Here is a 24395-nt window from a genome sequence, read left to right on the forward strand (position 1 = left end):
GATTTTTTTAAGGCCCATTTCTATGCCGTCATAGAACTTATGGAGATAGAAGGACCCTGGCACTGAAATAAGGTCTGTTCTTTTTAGCTGATCTGGCTACATTATAGTTCAGAAGTTCAGCTAAAAAGAATAGACCTATAGACTCGACAGAAAGAGCAGACTCCTCTCCGACTGCCTATCCTAGACGAAAAGACACGAAAGAGTGAGAGAATCGGATAGGACTGGTGGAGACCGGAGACCCCTTACTTTTGTGACACTCTTGTTATTTCTTTCTTTCATGGAGGGTGAAGGTTCTCTAGGCTACTCGAAACGAGACCTTACATGTAACCGTGTTATGTGTGATGGTGAGGCTTGACAGTGTTAGTGAATATAATACATAAATTAGAGTGGACATTGGATTGTTGTGCGCGATTTTCCAGGGCGGAACAGCTGATAAGTTAGTCACTGCGAAGTTAGCTTGAGTTGAGATATTTTTCTTGAAAAAATTATACTGAATTACATATTATTCAGCCAAAATGAAAAAGAAGGTAAAGATATAAAAATATGAATATATTGTGTAAATACAGAGTTTAGGATCTAGAATTAACATTTTTTTTTTTTTTTATTTAATGCATAAATATATAACTCATTTAATGTTTAAATATATATAACTAATTAATGCTCAAATATATAACTCATATATAACTTTCTGAGAGTAATGTATATAAATATTACATTTTATTTAGGTATTATTAATGGGTAAAAGTGGGTCTGGAAAGACAAGTATGCGTAGCATTATCTTTGCTAATTATATTGCTCGGGATACTCATCGTCTAGGAGCAACAAGTCAGTTATCAATATATAATATTAATTTCAATCCCTTTAAACAGGATTTATTAAAATAAAATTATTTACAGTTGATGTAGAACATTCTCATGTTCGTTTCCTGGGCAATTTAGTACTGAATTTATGGGATTGCGGTGGCCAAGAAGCATTTATGGAAAATTATTTTGCATCACAACGTGATAACATATTTAGGAATGTGGAGGTATTAATTTATGTCTTCGATGTGGAATCAAGAGAATTGGACAAAGATATGCACTATTACCAAAGCTGCTTAGAAGCTATACTACAGAATAGTCCAGAAGCAAAAATATTTTGTCTTGTTCATAAAATGGATCTTGTGCAAGAAGACCAACGTGATTATATATTTAGAGAGAGAGAGGAAGATTTAAAAAGACTGAGTTTGCCTTTGGAATGTACTTGCTTTAGAACTAGTATATGGGATGAAACATTATATAGGTAAACATTATATACAAAGTTTTATAAACAGATGCATTCCAAATATTCTGATTACAAATTAAATATAATTTTTCGTTATTATTTTAGGGCTTGGTCGTCTATTGTATACATGTTGATTCCCAATGTGAAAGAACTTGAGCAAAGTCTGAATCAGTTTGCCAACATTATTGATGCAGATGAAGTTCTTTTATTTGAAAGAGCGACCTTTTTGGTAATAAGCCATTGTCAGCGACAATTCCATAGAGATGTTCATCGCTTTGAGAAAGTTTCCAATATAATAAAACAGTTTAAATTGAGTTGTAGGTAAGTATAGTAACATACAAAGAGAAGATATTAATAAGAACAATAAATATAATACTCAAGACATTATTATTATAATTTTTAAGTAAATTAGCGGCACAGTTTCAAAGCATGGAAGTTAGAAATAGTAATTTCGCGGCTTTTATTGATATATTTACTTCGAATACATATGTGATGGTCATCATGTCTGATCCAACTATACGTAAGCATCCAAAATTTATTCTATATTTTTAAAACTTTATATTAAAACTTAATCTATATTTTTAAAAATTGTGTTGCTAAACATACGTGTTTATTCAGCATCTGCAGCAACATTAATCAACATTCGCAACGCACGAAAACACTTCGAAAAATTGGAACGCGCTAGTCAGACCTCGGCATTAAGCAGATAGAAGTCGGCGCGACCCAGGCGCCTCGTCACCCGGGTCCAAACTGTTAATAACTGTTGAGTTTATGAAAACAGAATTTTGCATTGTGCTGTTAAGAGAATAAAGCATGTGATTGGAAGAATATATTTGGTAATGAAGGCGAGTCATAAAATATTATACTTTTTAATGTACGGTTTTCAACATGAGCGTCTATGACAAAGTAAGTATACATATAATTGACGTGACTGAAAGAGGCTGATATCCATAGTTTAGAGATCGTAATATATAAAATGAGTTCATCATTTCTATTGTATATGTATATGATAATACATCTATAATTAATGGATGTAAAACTTGTACATGCACAACTCCTCCTCTCTTCTCGCCTGATTCTGTGAATTATGTTTAGTTTTGACTTGAGAATTGATGATAATTGAAGTGGACTTACAATAATATCTAGAGAATGTTATTAAATGAATCATTATGATCATCTGTCTTTTTTTTGTATCATTAATATTCATCTAACAATATAACATTATAAAACTGTGTCTACCTGAAACTTTAGGTCTCAAAAGTGACTTGCAATGGTAAAAGTTTTTGATGATAATAATTGATTGCTCTTAATTATGGATTCATTAAATTGATAAATTTTACTATTGAGAGTTTTTTTCTCTTAAATATAAAGTAGACTTTTAAGTTTAAGTGTACAGCCTGTTACATTAAAATGTCGTATATAATAATTGTAAAATTAATAAATAATAAATGCTACTGACGGATATTCTATAGTATATTTACGTCATCAAAGATTTGTGTACGAGATTTCATAGATTAAGGTATATTTTTTAAATGTGCAAATAAAAAATAAATATCTCAAGCTGTTTTTTTTTTGCATCGAATATTTGCCTTTATAAATTAAAGAGTTGATATAAACCTTTCTGATATAAATTAGAAATAACATGTAATATAAGAAACTGTTTAGCTTTTGCTTTTTTTATTATAATATATCATTCCAATCAAATTCAGATTAATTTTTAGTGCTCTTATTGTAAGAGTACTTATATCTATTTAAAGGAATTTTTAGTTCTCGAAACATTTAGGATTGCACATATAGTTGTTTTAAAAAAAAATATATTTTAAATCTGAATGTCTAAAACAGAGAAATTAAATTTCCCGCCTTTACGTCGATAAATGGTGGAATTGTGAACTATCACTGCTCTTTCAGGAAAATAAGTTTTTAAGAGTTATTTCATAGTTAGTTGCTTGAATGCTACGATGGACAGAATACTCAAAGGAATCATGAAGTACAGGAAGTGTCATCGAGAGGGAATGGTGAAACAATTTCAACAAGTCCGAGATCATCCCGAGGTATACTCGTATGATATCAAAGAAATAAATCTCGCATGATTTTTCGGTGCATAAGTACTCGCTCTGTAATATCACTAGTAATAGGGTCCACGTGCTACTTGTTGATATGATTTTTACGCGCAAATGCTCGAGGCCGTCTGTCAAAAATAAAATTGCAAATTAATTTATTAATACAACCCAGAAATTTAATTAATTAGACACAATCGAACAATTTTTTTTTTAATCCAATGTGACCGAAAATTATGACCTTGAATCATATTGATTGGCCAATAATTGATTATCTAATGGTGTGATATTATAATGTCACGAATGTCATATAATAATAATAATAATTTTATGCGTATAGACTTAATAGATTGCGCACAGTAATGATAAAATTGAAGGACAAGATATGCGTTTAGATGTTTCTTCTTCTCATAAAATGCTCTGAGGAGCAATGTAAAAAAAAAAAAAAAAAAAAAAAAAAATAAATAGAAGAATGAGAATAAGAATAATCCTAATACTTATATGCGAGATTGTTTGCTTTCTTTCTCGCACAAAAATAAAAGAAAAGCTTCTATTTTGTCATCTCTTGTTAATGTTTTCAAATTTACAACGAAAGCGCGCAGTCTATTTATAATATATAAATTTATGTTTACGTGGCATTTGGAACATCTTATCGATGTGATATTTACACGATGTTACAGAACGTTCTCTGTTTTTACCAGTAGCATATACTCCGTCGATATACTATTTTAGATTAGAATATTTACAGAGCAGAACATCTACCTTATTCATCAATGGTAATGCATAATGGAAATATTTCGAATTTCGATTACTTTGTATTTTATTAGTATAAAAATAAAGATCCTCAAGTAAAAGTCCTTACGGATGGTTTTGGCAAAAATGATAACCAGATAATTAAAAGTGTATTCTATATATAGAAGAGTGTTTGTAGATTAATATATTAACACATTAAAATTTTTAATTTTTCGATTGATTCATCCGCTATATTTTTAATTAAAGCCAGTTAGGTGAAAGTTGGATAATATCTAGATTTTTACTTGAAAATCTTTAGTGTTAAAGATATTCTACACTAAAATATACAGTATATTAAAGACTCTCTATTGTGCTCTTTCTCTTTTTTGAGGATGTTAGGATATATGCTATTATAAAATAATTTTTAAAAATCTATGAAAAGAAATGTTACTGTCATTATTTAAATTTCACATTTAATGATAAAAGTCAACAAAAGCATTGAAATGACGAAAGATTTAACCGAAAGACCTTTTTTATTTTAATTCTAAAAAGTACAGTTATAGTTGTAACATCAGCAAGATTGTAATCTGATGTATATTGTTACTCTTATCTCTAGCCGAAAGCAGTGTTCTTTACCTGCATGGACTCCCGGATGATCCCAACTAGATTTACGGAAACAAACGTTGGGGACATGTTTGTCGGTACGACAATCTATTATAGCATTATCGCGATCGCTCGCACTGTTATCTCTGTTGATTCATTTTTTATTTTGTTCGATTCGAACGCAGTGTATTTCCTTTCCTCTAATGCAATGTTTCTTAAGACAAAGATTTCTCTAACGAGAGACGTACGATATTTGATAAATTATATTATTTTAATTATATATAATAATGTATTTTTATTTGCCAAAATATTTTATTTGAATAGAGAAAATCATGGGAATCTCATATACATTATCAGGATTAATATTTTATAATAAATTAATATTTTGTTATTTATACGTACATGTTATTTTTTGCTATTTTATATAGGATAAGCAAATCTATTTTACATCCATTTCGAAACATGATTTTTTTGCGTCAACGTAATGTCGGATTTTAAACGGCAAAGAGCATTTATAGGTTCCCTTACTCTATATAAATTAAACAAAGAAATCATAAAAATTCTCTTTTTTAATATAAAATATATTTGTAAAGATTTTTGTATTTTTTGAAATATTTTTAACTACTGGATATATATGTAACTTTTGAACTTCTCAACAAAGAGAACAAAGACAAACGAACAAAGCCTAACAAAGTTTTTTTTTTCAGTCCGAAATCCCGGTAATGTTGTTCCAAATTCGCAACATTTTATGGACGAATTCACTATGTGCGAATCGGCGGCACTGGAGCTTGGTTGCGTGGTGAACGATATAAGGCACGTTATCGTTTGCGGTCATAGTGATTGTAAAGCGATGAATCTACTCTACGCTTTACGGGATGAGGAATTTGCGTCGCAAGTGCGTTTTTTTTTTCGCAACATTCTATATACATTTACCATATAAAATAATTACAATAATTATAAAACGCGAAATATTTTTCGTGTTTAGTTTTTAGGCGCAAAATTGTAATGCCTTTTGAAATTTTTAGATGAATAGAAGAATATCTCCGTTAAGAGCATGGTTATGCGCTCATGCCAGTAGCAGTTTGACTAAATTTCAGCATCTTGAAGTCACCGGTTTCCACGAACCCATCATTTTTCAAGCTGAGACACCACTGCGAAAATTCGTCGCTTATATCGATCCGGAAGATAAGTTTGCTATCGAGGACAAGTTGTCCCAAGTTAGTATTCGCGAAAAAGGTGTTCGTGCGTGAAAATAGTTTATATTAATTTTATTATTCTAAATTTATCTTGTTGCAGATCAATACGTTGCAACAACTTCAAAATATCGCGTCGTACGGATTCTTGAAGAAACGTTTAGAAAGACACGATTTGCACATTCACGCGCTGTGGTTCGATATTTATACTGGAGATATTTATTATTTCAGCCGAGCCAATAAGAGATTTGTGGAGATAAATGAAACGACAGTGCCATTCTTGCTTAAAGAAATTAAAAAATATTATTCGTAAACATTTTTGCAGAAAATTTATTTTTATAGTTTATATTCCCAAAAACGTACAAATTATGTGAATCACAAAAAATTTATTTATATTTTTATATACTCAAATTTGGATTATATTTATTTCGAAAGATTGTATTATGAATAAATTCTTGTAGCACCAAACTGAATACTTTAGTTTATTTTATGACAGTTATATTAAATTATATTGAATTATTAAAGAGAGTTTAATGTAAAATATATTTTTCATTGATTTATACACACAATATATAATTATATTTTATATACATATATCTACGCATACAATTTTATTTATACAGAGAATATATTATAAATTATTCCCAAATATATATTCATTATAAAATAAAAAAATAGGTTTTATTATATTTTTTTCTGATTTTGTAATTTACACTTACTATTCACTTCTAATTCGAAAAATAGAAAAAGTTAAGATTCAGAAAAGCATCAAAGAGTCAAATCAATGGCAAGAACTATCTATAGATGGATGGACGACTTTAAACGAATTAGAGCATGCCGGTTCCGAAAGAGAAAGCAAAACAACTAAAGAAGTTATAAGGAATCAGAATTACGCAGCGTTGTATCGTTATTAAGATCAGCAACTATACTTCTTGATGGATATAAAATAAAGTAATATAACACATATACGATTTTTCTATCACTGTACTATTTACATAATGTAAGTTTAGAGAAATTTCAAATAAATATAATATATATAAAATATTTTGACACGAGTCTTAATATTAAAAAAAAATTGAAAAGACCTAATGTTTAATGCTTATTATATTTTGAGCTGAATTTATATTTTTAATATTATCAAAAGGGAATACAATATAAAAGTCTACATTTCCAATTGATATTACATAAGTTTATATCGATATTTACAACATTAGATTTTTATATACGCCAAATATCTAAAATATATTCTTTCTACAAAAAAATTATATATATTATGTATTACAAAATTAAAAAAAAAATTATTTCAATATCAATATTAATTTGGTGTTATTGTTTTAGAATCAAATCACGAAATTTACAATTATATGCTCTCTCTCTTTTTCAAGACAAGGAATGAAATAAGCTAAGCACTTCATATAGAGCGTGTACGTAGATTAGTGGGACGGAGTTCTTACATAGCTCCGGATATATATAAGTATACGTACAGAAGCGATGCACGGATACTTGTCCGCACTTTTCTAGCCACTCTTTGCGGTAAAAGTGAAAAGAATTCCCTCAACTTCCCCAGCGGAATCGTCCAGTTGGGCCGGTTACGCTGTCGTGTAGAATGTTATAGAAAAAGAGAGAAGAAAGGAGGAAAAGAATGGTACTCCGCGCCGAATTCTTTTATTTCCGTTTGATTTTTGTGACATTAAACGATGTTGTGGGTCCTTACCGTTGAAAAAGTGTGACAAGTGCATAGAGTCTTTTTCGAAGACGGCGAACAATCAAACAAACCTGTAGAATCGTATTGTGCGATTAGATACGCTCTGCGAAACAAACTTTATTTTTCCTACTTACCTACCTACCTACCTGTTGCTTATATAAAGTAAACTTTTGTTTTGTGTTTTATTCTATGGCTAGAAATAGGGTTCCCAAGTTCTCCAGGTTCTTCCTAAATAACTTAATATAGAGTTTATTAGAATAGAAACTGTGAAGTATTGCGTGTTATATCTACTTTCTTCCGTAAATAAAGAATCCCTGCTTTACGCTATCTTTTTAACTTTTTACCTATTTCAGGTAACTTCCGCTACGGTTAAATAACTAAATAAGATTAAATAACTGCAATGTAAGGGTCTGTCTTGTCAAAGTATATGTAATAAGATTTACAGATATAATATGAATTATATATTATATATAATATGAATTATTATATATTAATAATAGATAATATGTACACACACACATACATACGCATATTAAGCAATTCGAAGGAATTAAATATGGATTAAATAGTAATAATCAAATCTTGTCATAAAATACTGCAATATAATTTAGAGAATTTTTAATATTAATTTTTCATTCTTTCGCAAAGCTTGTCTTAAAAAAAAGAAAAATTAAAAATATAGAATCTAAATATATAAAGAATATACACGTACTCTGTCAAGAAATAAAATTTTGCACATGATTGTAGCTGTTAGCTAAAATAAAGTTATCCAAATTATCGCTTAATAATAATTAATAAAAAGATAAAGAATTACATCGAATAATTTAAGCAAACAATTTAGATAACAATTTAAATAATATAGAAAATGGAAAAGAACATAATTAATAATTTTTTTTTCTAAAAAATATTTTCTTCTCCACAAGGCATTAAAATAAAAGAATTAAAGGGTAAGGTTAATAAATTTTCCATCTTAATCTTTTCTAGATCCTCGAAATCCTTTTCATAAACAAGACCTGCTCAAGATTTTATACTATTGCAAATTTTTATATTATTGCATATTCAGTTTCGTACATGAACACAAGATATATGCTATCTTTCAGTATACTAACTTTTATCATGCAAAACTAGACTGAAAATATATTTTGACCGTTAAAAATTGCATTATATAAATTGTGCAATATATGGAAACTGTGCGTTCGGCTCAATAGACGTCAAAAATTGAACAGAAAGAGCATGTTTTGAGTCACCGTTGGTGTGACAGCTTTATTTGATAATAACATTAGAAAAAAAATAGAATGCTGATCCAAAGCATGCGCTCTCTTTTTTATTTTCTAATACGTCTTGACAATTGAATTGCGCAGTCTATACGTCTATGGTTGTCTAGGGTGGTTTTAAAAAGCTTAATTGCTTGTAATAAAATACAACCTTCTCAAAAGGCTATTATATTTAATGACTATTCGTGCAGAATTGTGTTTGTCAGTACTTTTGTTTTGCTTTAAAATAATGGTTTCTTTATAAAGGATGTGATTCTTTAATGATACAAAAATATTTACATTCTTTTTGAGATCCTTAACATGTTCCTTATACTAATACTTATAATTAGCTGCTTTATTGATCTCATCTGGCATCAGATTAGGAAAATTACAAGATATCCTTGTTATTTCTAAAGTGAAACTTCGATTTAATTCAACAATAGTCAATTTATTTGTTGCCGATTGTTTTTATATCTTATTTTTTTCTCTCTTATGTCTTAAATGAATATGTCTTATGCCTTTAATGAATTATTAGTAAAATTTTTAGAATATTTTATAAAAAATAAAAAAGATAAGACAGATAAAATTTCCTTTTCCTCTTAAAAAAATTAATGAATAAGCTAAAGTAAATAAATAAATAAAATAAAATAAAGTTGAAAAAAATTAATCAAATCAAAAATGAAAAAAGAAAGAGAGGCAAATGTAAAAATAATAGTATTCACAGATTCGGAGGAGATACATATTTTGTTAAAAATCATTTATTAATTATTATATTATTACTTCAAATTAAAGAGAAAGATTTGCACGGCAAGTATAAACATATATACGCAACAGATTTGTCGCAATAATAAGCTATGCATTGTGATATCCCATGTAGTAAATGCACATCAAAATGACATACGTTTGTTACCTGGGAGATTTGTTGATTAGATATTTAATAATGTTCTGATGAAAAATTTCAGACTAATATTTTTCCGAACAATTTTTATTGATTTTAATTTATTAATTTACTTTGCGTGCACATGTATGTGCATGTATATATATATGTATGTGTGTGTGTGTGTGTGTGTGTGTGTGTGTGCATATCACAGTGTTCTTCGAAATTTTAATATGTTTTATCGACGAACCGAAAAGAATGATGTCACGACTTCGTACGATCTCCTTTTCCACGTTATACTCGTCCGAGAAAAAGAAACGACCAGTGGTGCGCGCCGAGGCATAACGTGCTCTGCAGCCACCGCATTATTTCGTTACGCTCGTATCTTTCCGAAACTTTATGTCTCTGTCATTGCGATGGAAAATAGTCGGACATGCAGTAATTAATGATGGCGCATTGCACTCACGTAATTAATTAGTAAACTAAATACTTCGGTAGGCCGTTTAATGCGAATGTCTAATATCTGAGTTACGTGAAAGGTGCACATAAAAAAGTTAAAAGACTTATATGCAAGAGGTACAACAAATAAAAATCAAATAATACATCCGGGTTCTTATAAATCAGACTAAAAATTGATTAAGTTACAGAAAAAAATTAAAAATATATATGCCACACTAATAGAAAACAATTAAGCTGTATTTAAATTTAAAGCTTCTCATTACTCATTTAATCTTAATGTTCAGAGTTAGAATTTACAATTTGTACGTTGATACAATATAATTTACATTTATTAAGCACTTTTGAATGTTTTTGTCAAGAAACTTAGATTATTATTAATAAGAGATTTTTTTATAACATGTATAGAATTACAAGCTATTGATGTACATACACACATATGTTTATTATATCAAAATTATAAAGTCCATTTTTTTCTCATCCATCGCACAAAATACTTACATTTGTATATTTGTTTTTATGTGTAAGTAAAAGTGAATTCTACGTAAAACAATTGTTATGTGTTCATATGTGATGCCACATCATGCCTGTGTGATACACATATCTTTGTAGAAGAAACACAAGAAAAACGTTATAATTATTATATTTTAAAACTCAAATAAAATTTACGTTTCATATTTATGTGTTGCATATATTATATTTTGTAATTCTTATTTTTAATAAACTATTGAGGAAATTATTTTTTTAATTTTAATTTATTTTTTTAATTTAATTTTATTTTTTAACTTTTATTTAATTTAATTTTATTATTTTTCTTATTTTTAATTATTTTATCATCAGTTGATTGTTGATAAAAGTTTCTATAAATAATAGATTTGTATATGTGATTTTTTTAAAATAAAAAGATACTCCATAACACACATACATATTCACATACATATACTCCATCAAAAAAAAAAAAAAGCGGTACACTAGAAAAATAGCAAAAAATTATGAAACAAATGCTTATAACACAGTTAATAATAATCGTATAATGATGATTAAAATCGAAAATAAAACTTAAAGTCCGTATTTTGAGAAACTTTTAATGCTGATTGCGTGAAATGACTTGTTTTATAATGGCGGATGACAAAATAAAGACCTGTAAAATCGGTTAATTAGAAAGTTCAGTTTAATGAGTTGTATGGCATGACTCAATTGACGTAGCTCATTAGAATAAAAGTGTAAAAGTTCAAATTCTCTCTTTCAAAATGCGGTATAGTAGGACGTGATATGATGATTTTTTGCCGAGTCATATCAATCTAAAAAAATATATACTAATTTAGCAAATATGTATACTGATGCCTTCGAGAAGTCATTTTTGAAGTTATTTTGGATTTCTTGAGTAAAAGCAACTGTCTCAATATTTTATTCGAACTTCAACATTTTATTTGATTGTATACATAAATAAGTACGCAATTATCTATTTTGAAAGATGAAAGAGAGAGAGAGAGAGAGAGAGAGAGAGAGAGAGAAAATAAGAGTTTTAAGATTAAAATTAATTTAAATATTAAATTCTGAAAAATGCGTTGAGAAAATTCATAATAAACATGAATGCCACGTATCATGCAACCGGAGACACAATTAACATTATCGTTTTCATAGTGTTATGCTATCAAAGATAAAAGTATAAAAGTTACAGTAACGCTGGCATTGTTCAAGATGTATCATATGGAGATTGCACGATTGCATTTAAATCTTTTGTGTGTGTGTGTGTAGATAAAATATTACATCAATTCCATTATCGCACCGGTTTGTAGCCCACATGCTTAACTGAAAAAAGAATTTATTTAAAAATTTGATATTATTTATAAATATTGTAACATTTTTCGAAATTTTAAAATATATTTCCATACAAATACTTACTTTATTAACGATCATCGCGTTTCATTCAATTCCATTGAGAGTTTCATGATCGAAACTACTCTGAGAGATTCTTACGAGTACTCGTTGAGCTAACAATTAGCTAAATTAATTAACAGCGGTGTACATCTATGTATATACGAACAAGAATGTACAACGAACAGCAGGATTTGTAAGCAAAAGGTGAGCATTTTAAATAATTAATAAAATTAATATAATTAATATAATTAAGAGAATAATATTTATGTAAAAATTATAAAAATATCTTTGGTATTTTTTTTTACTATATGTTAATAAATTGTGTACATCTCGATAACTGGGTCGAATTGATCTACAGTGTGTATAAATTTGTTTGCTTATTTTAAGTTTAAAACGAATTCTATCTGTGATCTCTAGTATATTTTGCTTACTAATTGTTGACAGGTTCAAATAAATATTTAAGGTTTGCTTATCTAATGGAAATTACTGTATGTGAATATTTTAAGCGAGGCGGAGTCAGGATAGAAGCTTTTAAAAACTTTATATTAATGACAAGAATTAAATTTTTTATATCTTAATAATTGAAACATATACAATTTTACACTTCTTTATTTTTCGATGTTAGATATTTTGAAGAGTTTCAAAGTAAATTTTTATTAAAATTTATATGAATCGAATTATATTAATCGAATATAAAATTTCCTGCTTTTGTAACTTATCTTATTTGTCAGTTAAATTTTAGTATTTTCGGTCTTATCATGTTTGATCAAATTTAGGTAAAAAAAGTCACGACCACAGTACATTTGACATTATTATCTCTTTGCTCATCAGTCGAATATCAAGATCCCGCAGGGCAAAAAAGCCCTGCGTACGTGTTTGACTCGCTGTTTCTAAATGTCCGAAGTCCTAAGTAAAACCGTTAGAACAGCATGATAACTGTATAATCCTCGTAGACCAGTTCTACGAAACAATCCCTTCCCTCCTTTAAGTCCGTCCACTTATCCGCTTTTATGATAGCACCGTTTTTTTTAAGGATCTAACCATTAGTATCTTAATGAAATTTTAAATATCTTTAAATATCTTTTTAAGTTCTTAAGAAAAAGATGCAATTAATGTTTCAGTTAAACTTATTTGATTATTTTTTTTAATAGGCTAAAAATGATATTAAATAATAGAAAAGATAAAAATTAAAATATAACAACTTTTTTAAATATAGTATTAAATCATAAGTGTACTATATATATTAATACTTGATAAAAAAATTAATAAGTATTATTAAGGACTAGTAAATATTACGCAATTATATTGCATATAATTAAAATCTAAGATTATAAAAAGATACGTCCTTGGTCAATTCCCGATTTCACAATTCCGTCAAAATACACAATCGTTTAAAATTGCACGGGTCAAGCACGTCGACAGAAATCGTCATGCCCACGGAAACTTATTGAGTAACTCCGTTCAGCGCGGTGTGTCGAATGTTCCCCAATGATATCGCGCATTTTTGCACGATGTTCGTAGAACGTAACGGCGGCGGCGGTCGTAATTATACAATGTCGCAAAAGGGTGCAACGAACTCATTCGCCGTTGCACTGTTTCCGCTAAAGACCAGACGAGTTCTTATAAAACAATTATGTTATATGTTAACATTGTATAAGTTCTTCTTTATCACATTTAATGATATTTTAATAATCTATATTTAATAGAATAGACCACTATGTATTAGTTTCCTTATCACATTGTCAATTTCATCCCTGCATCAGTTGGTAAGGAAAAAAATGAGGCAAAGTAAATCTTTTACTTTTGCGAGTTGAAAATAAGAAATTTCAAATAATTTTACTAACTCTCTTAAAATCGTATATTAAAGAAAAATGTTCAAATCGTATTCAAAACAGTCTACAGTGTTACAAAAATAAATTATGACAATAGTGCGCAACGATTAATTTAAATATATATTCCAATGGCAACTTTAAAAAACACAAATCAAAAGATTTCAAATCACAAGATGTAGACTATTTAAAAAAAAAATTTTTGGTTTGTAACTCTGCTTCTTCACATCGTAAAGTAATTATTCAAGGTTCAGCGGAGTGAAGATAATGAATTTCACCTAATTTTATCGTCACATTTCCTCCTTGAAGAAAGAATCTGGGGGACTAGCCCCTCATATTTTGGCGTTTATCGTGGCTGTAAAAGGCTACACTTATTCTTTAAAGGAATCAGCTAAGGACTATGTGAAATGATTCCTTATAAATCTAACAGAGATAAAATATATATTATATAATATATATTAAATAAGTTATCACACCGTTATACACAAAAATTGTTACAACAATTTTAACATAAATTTTCCATATCAAAGTCAGAACTTTGAAAACTAAAAATTCTGACTATATCTAAACTATACTAACACAAAGATATATATATATTTATAAATACAGTCCTAAAATCGATTATATTATGTTCTTTCGAATTGAAAAATTAAAAAGTTATTAAGCAAATGTAAGCAAATTTACTGATAACTGAAAAAAAAGCAGACATTTTAAGCCTATGGAATATTTGCGCCTATTAGAATATTTGTCTATTCACTACGTCCTATCGATTGGCAAGTTATCTTTAGATAGCTCGTAGGCCATTTTGATTTTCTTTCTTTTATATAACTTTATAAATTTTTATACAATACTGGAAAACTTATATTTTTAAGAGAATAATTAAATTCTTAATACGTATTATATGTACAATATATGGGTTAATAAGTGTTCGCGCGCGTGATTTTCCTCGCATTTTATCATATTCATGACAGAATTATGTTAAATGAATGTTAATCTTGAAAAAAAGAGTTAGAAGTACAATGGAACCAACGTGCATATCCATCTATGATACTTTATGCAAACTAATATCACCGCATGTTTGTCAACGCCTCCTCGACGCAATACGGGTATTAGTTTGTCGTGCGTAGATCATTCGTGCGTGAGCGCATAAGTTCAAGAACAATGGTGCGTGCTCCGGTGCTCCGATCTATATAATGTACATAAGTACGATTTTACTTTAACCGGGCAGAGCGATGGCTGCGGCAGCGACTGTTCATTGTGACTGCGATGGTGGCGAACAGTTCTTGTCCCACTGACCCACAAGCACACTTACCTATGTTATACTATGCTTGCTGTATTCGCGGTTCCGTTGTCGCCGCTCTGTGCCTTAATGCCCGTATACATACTGTGACGCAGAACGTTGCTCGTAGTGCGTTCTCGCAACGAAAAAATTCATAATTATCATCATAACGTGTCGATCGATGTTCGGTTCGATTACTTTTAATGAAATCTTCAAGTTAGCGAAGCGAATCTTCGGCGTTTGTTCATAATGCGAACGCTAGCCTTCTAAGCGTATAATGTCTCATTACGAGCGAGCAGATTTAGAATTAATCAAAGTATGTCTTCGGTAAATGGGACAACGCTATTATTTTCTAATGATAAAATTAATATCATTTTCTAACGGTTTTACTAATAGTTATTAAATGTATTGTATAATTCGTCATTATTTCGCAATTTTATAATAAATTTTATAAGTTTTATTATTATATATTTAACATATATTTTTATATTAGAAATTTAATAATTAAAGGGTGAATGGTTATATTACAGATTTACTATTTTCCTGATTTCAGTAACTAAAGCAAAAAGTTTAATGTATACAATAGTATTGTAGTATTATATAACTATTAGTTAGTATTATATAACTATTATAGTACAACTATTAGAGGCGTTATTACATTTCTTCTCGAAAACCCTCATTAGTCAGAGACCGGGAGAGAAGGAATTTTACATTTGTCGCACATCAATACACTTATATATTTTCATTAGAAATAAATATATAAAGTTTTAAGTCAAATTCAAATTTTTTTTTGAAAAATTTTCTTTTGTAGATTCTGAGGTATAGAATATTTCATACCTAGGCTGTGTTCCGATATTTACTGCCAGTAATAAAAATCTAATTTACGTCACGTAATTTATACTATAGATTTTCAGTACTGACAATGAATATCGGAACGCAGCCGTACAGTGTGCAGTGAGGTCTGTACGATGGCCACCATGGCCATATAACGCTCTTGTGTAGTATTACTATTGTACTATTGTAGTAATACATAAAAATGTATTTATTGCATTTTTGAAAGAGAATAATTTCTTTTACAAAGTTAAAATAGATGGTTTTGCACAACGAAAAAGAAAAGATAAAATATGATGGAAGATAAATAATCCTTTGTCTTTTCTTTTCAACAAAAGTTCGAAAAAAACTAAAAAATATAAAATAAATTTCTTTCCCTAAATTTTTTTCATAAATTTTAATAAATAGTAACGCTCGTATCTTCTTTAACAATAATAAATAGTGGTATAAAAATTTTTTAAATTTGTAATATATTACATAATCATTTTTTAAAGTATTTTAAAATGTTTTAACTAATATCTTATAAATATTTACGATATATTTATCTTCATATATAAATTTTATGTATTTGTTTTATAGAAAAATGTTTAACATTTGCTAAAGACGTAGTTAGATATAAAGGTGTCTGTCTAGCAGATGTGCGATCGTTGAAATCTCCAGGCGGGCATTGAAATCTCTGAAATTTATCCCAGTGATTTCAACGATTTAATCTTATAAATATATTTTCATGTCATTGTGTATTGTGTATTCTATCTTCTTAAAAATAATTTATACACAGTATTAAAAAGAAACGCTTCCGTAAAAGATTATTTACAATTTTTTAAATAACTGATTTGCGTTTGACTGATTAAAACAGTTCAATGTTTTATTGTCATATACATATAATATTTCATATATACGTGTACATTGTGCACGCGCGACTGATGTTTTGGCATTCTGAAATTGTTTTTATTATCAGCTATATGGTTATCGTCATGAATGCGAATGAGCAGTAGCTACTCTATCATCGCAGTGAAAGTTACGACAGGTTCTCTCGTATGTGGCGTTTTCTATTTAGGATACTATAAATATATCGACGATGTTGTGAATTTAATGAGGTTTTAAATAGGACACAATCTGTATGATTGGTGGAATTATACACGTAAACAAACATAGTTTACTGTGTCTTCAGGCATCGCTAAATAAGAAAAAAATCTTGGTAATAGTAATACAGTTTATATTGAAAAGAAAACACGGATGATGTTAATTCCTTAATAGTAAAATATGTTAAAGTATATTAATATAAGATATATTAATATAAAGACGTTAAAATGTATTAATAAAATTATATTTTATTCAAGTGATACTCGCGCGTTATTACTGTCGTAACTTATGCATAAGCACTGCATACGTAACGTCAGAAATGCTGTTACATTTGACATTGAAATGGGATTAGTAGCCAATGAAAGGTTTAAAATTCATATTTGATGATAAGATCTCCTCTATAACTATCAACGAAAGAAAGATACAAACGCACGCGTGCGCGCGGGCACGTAACACGCACGGCGACTCCTTCGGCTTGAGCACGCACGAGCTGGCTCGTCTCGCAATTTACTCTCCATCTCGATTGGCCCACTTGCTAAACAGGACAAAACCGGAAGAGTGACGGCGGCCCTGCGCCGCGACGAGAAGGGAGAAGAGAATTCGCTCGACTTTTTCATTAGAGCCCGAGGCCACGAGAGAGAGAAGGACCGCTCGATAGTGTCGAAGGGGCAGGGGAGGCAGAGAAGCGACAGAGAAGCGGCAGAGAAAGAGAGAAGAGACGAAAACTTTATATCCTCGAGCGGTATAGCACGCGCGAAAAGACAAGATTTAATATATATGGAAACTATGTCGAGAAAGTTGTAAAAAATTTTGATAATTTAAGATTGCTTAAAAAAAAAAAACTTTAAAAAATGCGTAAACATATATGATTTATTTTCTACTTTTTAAAATAAATTTTTTCGAAAAAGAAGTTTTGTACAAAAAAATCTTATTTTATATTTTTAATTTATTTTCAAACAAGGAAATTTTCTCTCTCTCTTCGATTGTAGTACACAGTTCTCGATTCTAATGCGTATCTTAATGATTATTGTTACAACCTGCAGCGAGAGGCGGAAGCCACGAATCCGAATCTATCTGCAAAAGATGATATATTAGAATTTAATTAAATAGATTAATGACTTTTCCTTAACTGATAAGCAGTAAGATATGATAAGATAGAAAAAAATATTTCAGAAATGTTAAATCTACATTAAGAAATCTATATTTTCAAAACTACGATAAGAAATTCAATGGAAAATAGATAAAGGATAAAAGGGAAAGAACAAGCATAATATAACCTGTGTAAGAGATACGGAAAAAGAAGAAAAGCAAAAAGAATATAAAATACTGTGTATTTATAACTCGTTATCGGCCGCCGTAAAGCGAACACGACCTACTCTTAGTTTCGGATGGAACGAGCAAACACTGTGGAAAGAATCTCTCCCTTCGCGTTCTATTCTCGCGTTTCCGCGTCGACGCCGCCGGATCGCTCGGTCTCTTCTTGCTCCAATTGGCCTGGCCACAACTCTGAGAAGAATCACTAGCAATTGGCCACAACTCTTGTGAACGGACTTTAGTTAGCGCTGAGATAAAAGCGACGGTTGCCTGGTGCGAATTAGGACGTGGGGGAGACCGTGATACTTTTCACTTTTCATCTTTCGCACTATGCTATTTTATTCTGGCGTTCATTGTGTGATAGTTATATGTTAATAATATCACAGTATTGTGATATACATCATCTTAGTGCACGTGAAAAGAGATAACTCTTTGTTTTTCTTTTATCACCTTATGTCGATTTAAACAAATGTCTCTAATAAGTTATTGTTAACTATTTTTAGAACAAAATGTTAATAAACTTATAGAGAGATTTATTATTTAATAGATATTAATAACTCACACAATATATATATATGTGATACATATTTAGGTTAGTATATTTATTATAATTAATCAGAAAAAATGGAGAATTAAAAAAAAATATATAAGAGATTATCTGACATTCGATTAGTATTCTTTTCTTCAAACGTATTTTTTAATATCGAGATTCTCATCTTTATGATAACTATGATAATTTTATGCTGTGCTTCTGGTGCAGATAAATTTCCGGAGAGTAAACAAGAAACTTGAATTATACGAAAAAGAGCGGAATCTTGGTTTATCCTTATCTGGGCAGAGAATTAAAAATTCACAAGTCAGTAATGCGCGCGTCAAAATAATTAGAGCCATCGCCGTATTTCTTTCCAGCAACGTAATTGGGGCGTAATTTTTCCCGTCCGACACGGTTCTCGGTAAAAAGATTTTGATGAGTAAAACAACGAGCGCCACTATATAATCCATTTATATACAAGATCCACTGCGCGCCGGTGTCTCAAGTATAGCCACGCATAACAAAATTAAGCCAGTCATCCGCTTCTTCGTTCGCGGCTGACTGGGTTCCAAAACCGGGTCACATCTTTTTCATCGAGCGCTACATAATTGACAATGAGCATTTACCTAGTTACGCTTTCGAAAATAGGGCTTTAGGCCCACTGTCGGTACCGTCGAAGCTGGTACATAGGTATATCACGTCTACCACATGCTTCGCAGGGCCCCGGTCTGGTTGTGTCCGAATCCGGAACCTTGTTCGGATACACCGAGTAGTACCCCACGCTCCTCGGAATGTCCTCATTTTTTTGGGGTCTCGAGGGCCACGTGATTTCCTCAACATAACACAGTCAGATGTCCCGCTCGTGTAGTACAGCGAATATGGCTTGCTTGCCCTCTTTTGAGGTCCACGTATTACTGTTTTGTCATCACGATGACTATCCAAAAAGAAAAAATATTGTTTTTAAATTACTTTTTGTAAACAAATTTTTATGCACCATCTATCCGTTTTACTGAAGAATTTAAAATTACTGTTGGAATATATTTTCAAATTTCAATAAATGTATCATTTTACATTCTTTAGAATATGTGAATTGTTTAAATTTAAACAATATCCAATTTAAGAAGACATTAAATAAAATTATATAAAAAATCTAAGAATTTTTTTAAAAATGCAAACGAATAACGAAATTTTATTCTTTATTTAATGTCAAACGAAAAACTTACTATTAGAAAAATTCTATACTAACAATTATTCACATGAAACTGTTTAAAGTTGGATATTAAAAAGTTACAAAAGTTGATCAAATTTTACCTAAAATACGTAGTATAAATTATTTTTTTCACGATAGTAACAAATATCTCTCATGTAGATATCTTTTTGAATAAATCCAAGTTATAAAGATAAGATTAATATCGTTGATTAAAGTCGTTGATCATTAATGCACGTACTATAAAATAGCTCTTTCATTATTTTAAAAACATTATTTGCTTCTTTAGTTTAAAAGCTATTAATTTAAAAGTTATTAATTTACAACATCAATTTATTAAAGAGAGAGAAAAAGAGAACGATAAGTACTGTGCGAAAGAAAATTACTAATTCTTTTATATGTTTATATATCTTATATTCCTTTATATTCTTTTTCTTATTGCATCAATATGCCTAATGATTTTGGCTTTATCATCGTTATTAAAATTTATTTTAGAAAGTTGTTATTCGTATTTCATTTTAATCTTTCATCAACATTCTTAAGACATATATTACAAATTTTCATTTTTCACTTCCAAAATTAAATATTTCATTAATATTAATAATAATTACATTATTTGTGAAGTATACTAGAAGGTACGTAACGTAGTTACTTTCAATTATATATACACTTCTTAAATTGCTCTTGTGCGACTTATTACGCGGCAGACCGTTCACCGGCCTCGTCTCGGGGTGATAAACAATTACGAAACGTATTGTTAAAAAAGGCAGCAATGCGCGCATATTTATGTAACAACTGGCCAGCTAGCGCTGCTCAGGTGTGGCTACAAGTCTGTAACGGCAATTCTAATAAGTTTCCTCGTGTAAATTACATCTTCGTAAATATAACGGCTGTATTTCACATATATGTGTACAACTCGGTCTCGACCGCATCTCATCTTTTCAATTTTTTCAAATACAACGCAGTAAAAGCTTCATTCGGAAAGCGAGTGAGATTCTGCCGTGAACATGAAAAAGAAAGAAATATAACGAAAAAATTAAGTTTAAGTTAAGAAAAATACACGATAATAAAATAAAATTCTTATTCTTCATATTTTTATTATATATCTATTTTATTTTTTCCAATCTCTTTAGTTTATTTTGTATGTAATTGAGTTCGAATATATTTTAAAGAAATATTCACGGTTAAAAAGTTTCACTCGCTGCTCCACTGGACAACTTGATACTGATCGAGTATAAGTGCACACATACGCACTGTGTGCGTATTTGTATACGTGTATGCAGACTTCTTCGCCGGAGAGTGGTTAGGTTACACACAAGTCCTTGACAAGGCCGCGCTCAGGATATTTTTTTCAGCAATATTCGAGGCTACTTTTTATAATATACAATTTCCATACAATTGTCTATCAATTTCTATGTCTATACAATTTGTATACAATTGTCTATCAAATTTTGATGCGTAATCACATGCTCTTTGTACTGCAAAATAATGTAAGATAAAAATTCATCATCTGCTTAAAATTGTGTTTTATTTATTGCGAGTTTGATATATAAGTATTTTTATTATTATTATTTTGTTATATTAAAATTCTCAAGTCATTATGCGAGTTAATAATTCTGGTTTTATTTTCAGTAGTTAATTCCTGATAATTTAAACAAATAATTTTTATCATTAATCACTAAATTTTGTCGGATTACTTTTATCATATTTCATATTCTAAAGTTTTAGTCATGCAATAATCGAGAAATAAATATTTGTGTAGTACAATGTATAAAATATTTAAGAATTTTTTATTTCACACAAAAAAACAAAAATTATTAGAATTTTCAAGATAGAACTTTCAAAAATTGACCATTGTCTCATTTTCATATGCATAGATGCATCTTTTTCAGATAATATAAATTGTTTTAAAGGATTTTTAATTACTTCTTTTTAAATTTGTTATTTTACTAAAGTGTTTTTTTATTTTAAAAAAGTGTTTTTTTATTTTACTAAAGTGCAATAATAACCAGAGAATTATTTTTATAGAAAGACTTATATCATAATAATTTTTGTTAGAATTCATGTCAAACTGTATAAATTTTGTAAAATCTGATGAAAAGTGATAGCACAAAGACGTGAGATTTCAATATTTTATTTTGTCGCGAGGTATTTTCTTTGTTTTAATATTATCAAAAGAAAAACTATAAACTTATTAAAAATATAACCAGAATTATATTAATTATTTATAAGTTTGAAATAATGCACCTACTTCATACATATTTAATACAAATTGTTCTATCGTATCTATTGTAAATATATTGCATTATGATAAAAATTATACAGGATCATATCACATATGTATGCATGTATAATATGCAGTCTTCTTCATCAGAGAGCGGTTACAGACAAGTCTAAAAAACTACACGGGATATTTTCCCAGCACTATTGGTTTACTTTTTTTGATTAACAATTTATGGATAAGTTTCTATTAGTGTGTTCCGTTTAAATAATATTTAATATCCCATCTCCTCATATATTGTATAATATAAGATTATTTGCTCTTTCAATGGCAGTAAAAAGAGATAATATGTGTGTCACGATATAGAAATTTGTTCGCCTCCCAAACTCCTAGTCTTAGAGGTTGTTAGTCCTTAATGAAGATTGAGTCAAATTTACAGTTAGTGAAAGTGGGAAAAATAAATAAAGCAGAAGCATTAAATGGATTTTAGGGCTAACAACTTTATCTTTTAAATGTCATGCTTTTTATTATCATGAAACCTTCTTTTGTCTCGGATGTTGGACTGGATCGGAGACCATAAAATCGGAGAACTGCAATTTAACAATCAGATATATACTTACATACAGAGCGAGGAGGTCTTTAAAGCGATTATTTTAAATGTCTTATTTTTTGATAATAAAAAATGTATAAAATAAAGAAAAAGTTGCACCAAGTGAGGGGACAATTATAATGACAGAAAAAGTTTTTTTTCAAGATTGCAATGCTGGAGTAAGGAAAATTTAATTACGTCGTGGTATTTTCTCCTTTCTATTCCTCTACTGATCTATGATCACCAATCAACACGTTGCTAGACAAAGATGGATATTAGGGAGTTTATAGCATCTTTTTTTCTAATTTTTATTCATTTTTCTACTAAATTTTGTTCATTTTTTAAAGCTGAAAACATAACGCTGCGCAGTCTATTTATTATACGTTTATAGGTTTGACGCGTATGCGTGATGGTTTTTTATTTGTTTTTGCCTTTGTTTTATATACGAAAAGAAAACTGTGTAATTCATCACAGAATTGTCTTGAGTATTTCTTCCTTTTTTAATTAATATTTTTAAATTAATTTTCTTTATTACTTTTATGTGTCATTAAGAGTCTCTGGCTAACAATAAGTATAGCAACTTTTGCCTCAGCGAAAATGTCGAGAAAAGTTATCATTAGTTTCCAAATTTTGCTATTATATATCTCTGTAACTAAGTCTTAAATAAAAATTTTAGTAAAGTTAACTTCATCTAAAATTAATTGAAGAATATAATTGCGTTAATTTTTTAATTCTACAAAGTTTGGTTTGCGAAAAACCCGTCTTTTTTTTTAATTGCTTATAACTGGAAAATTATTAATGCCTCGACATTTTTGTTGAGAAAAAAGTTACTTCTTTTGGCACGAACAATCACGCTGTGCATTCCGTGTTCGCGAATTCTGGGACACTCTGTATATTATATAAATAAATAAATAAATAAATATACAGAGTGTCCCGAAATGACCGGTAAATATTTTAATGTTCTTTAAAAGATTTTAAGACAAAAAGTTTAATACAAAAATGTCAAGGCTACAATAATTTTCAAACTGCAAGCGATTATATTTTACAAATGGTAGAGCTGAGATTTCGCTCAGATAAACGTACAGCAAAATAACAAGTGATAAAAGAATTAAATAAATTAGATAAATTCATAGAAGCACTTTTATCATTTGTTATTTTGCCGTACTTGAACACCCGAAATCTCATTGTCAGCCTTATCATTCGTGAAATATAATCGCTTTCAGTTTGAAAACTATTATAGCCTTGACATTTTTGTATTAAACTTTTTATCTTAAAGTGTCCTAAAGGAACCCGTCATTAAAATATTTACTGGTCATTTACCGAACATTTTGTATATATGTATATGTATATATATATATATATATATATATGTGTGTGTATGTGTGTGTATTATCGAAGTATAAAGAATGATTCAAATGAGCTTATATTAAAAGATTAATCAATATTTTATTAAGTTTGTATATATATATATATATATCAGAATGCGGCGC

The 24395-nt window shown here is 29.3% G+C and overlaps 2 protein-coding genes across 3 annotated transcripts; both read left to right on the forward strand.

Annotated features, from left to right (window-relative positions):
• The first annotated feature begins 198 nt into the window (after nucleotides 1-198).
• On the forward strand, nucleotides 199-2436 carry Raga-b (Ras-related GTP binding A/B). Of its 2 annotated transcripts, XM_072909899.1 has the most exons (7): nucleotides 201-344; nucleotides 420-527; nucleotides 726-825; nucleotides 897-1281; nucleotides 1369-1584; nucleotides 1668-1783; nucleotides 1882-2436. In XM_072909899.1, exons 2-7 carry the CDS (start codon nucleotides 516-518, stop codon nucleotides 1971-1973), a joined length of 921 nt encoding a protein of 306 aa, XP_072766000.1. In that variant the 5' UTR covers nucleotides 201-344; nucleotides 420-515; the 3' UTR covers nucleotides 1974-2436. The 2 variants fall into 2 exon arrangements, with proteins under 2 accessions (XP_072765990.1, XP_072766000.1); XM_072909889.1 differs by having other exon boundaries at nucleotides 199-527.
• A 682-nt stretch (nucleotides 2437-3118) lies between these two features.
• Nucleotides 3119-6309, forward strand: Cahbeta (carbonic anhydrase beta). Its single transcript, XM_072911246.1, has 5 exons — nucleotides 3119-3314; nucleotides 4669-4753; nucleotides 5363-5550; nucleotides 5681-5872; nucleotides 5952-6309. Exons 1-5 carry the CDS (start codon nucleotides 3222-3224, stop codon nucleotides 6159-6161), a joined length of 768 nt encoding a protein of 255 aa, XP_072767347.1. The 5' UTR covers nucleotides 3119-3221; the 3' UTR covers nucleotides 6162-6309.
• Nucleotides 6310-24395: the final 18086 nt, after the last annotated feature.

Source organism: Anoplolepis gracilipes, chromosome 2 (assembly GCF_047496725.1).
Source record: "Anoplolepis gracilipes chromosome 2, ASM4749672v1, whole genome shotgun sequence".
Taxonomy (NCBI): domain Eukaryota; kingdom Metazoa; phylum Arthropoda; class Insecta; order Hymenoptera; family Formicidae; genus Anoplolepis; species Anoplolepis gracilipes.

Bases quoted from the DNA above. Each gene is read 5' to 3' on its own strand.
- Raga-b (XM_072909889.1), top strand. The intron at 826-896 runs GTCAGTTATCAA...AATTATTTACAG, and splicing joins TCATCGTCTAGGAGCAACAA to TTGATGTAGAACATTCTCAT. The intron at 1,585-1,667 runs GTAAGTATAGTA...ATAATTTTTAAG, and splicing joins CAGTTTAAATTGAGTTGTAG to TAAATTAGCGGCACAGTTTC.
- Cahbeta (XM_072911246.1), top strand. From the start codon at position 3,222: ATGGACAGAATACTCAAAGGAATCATGAAGTACAGGAAGTGTCATCGA. The intron at 3,315-4,668 runs GTATACTCGTAT...TCTTATCTCTAG, and splicing joins AAGTCCGAGATCATCCCGAG to CCGAAAGCAGTGTTCTTTAC. The intron at 4,754-5,362 runs GTACGACAATCT...TTTTTTTTTCAG, and splicing joins CGTTGGGGACATGTTTGTCG to TCCGAAATCCCGGTAATGTT.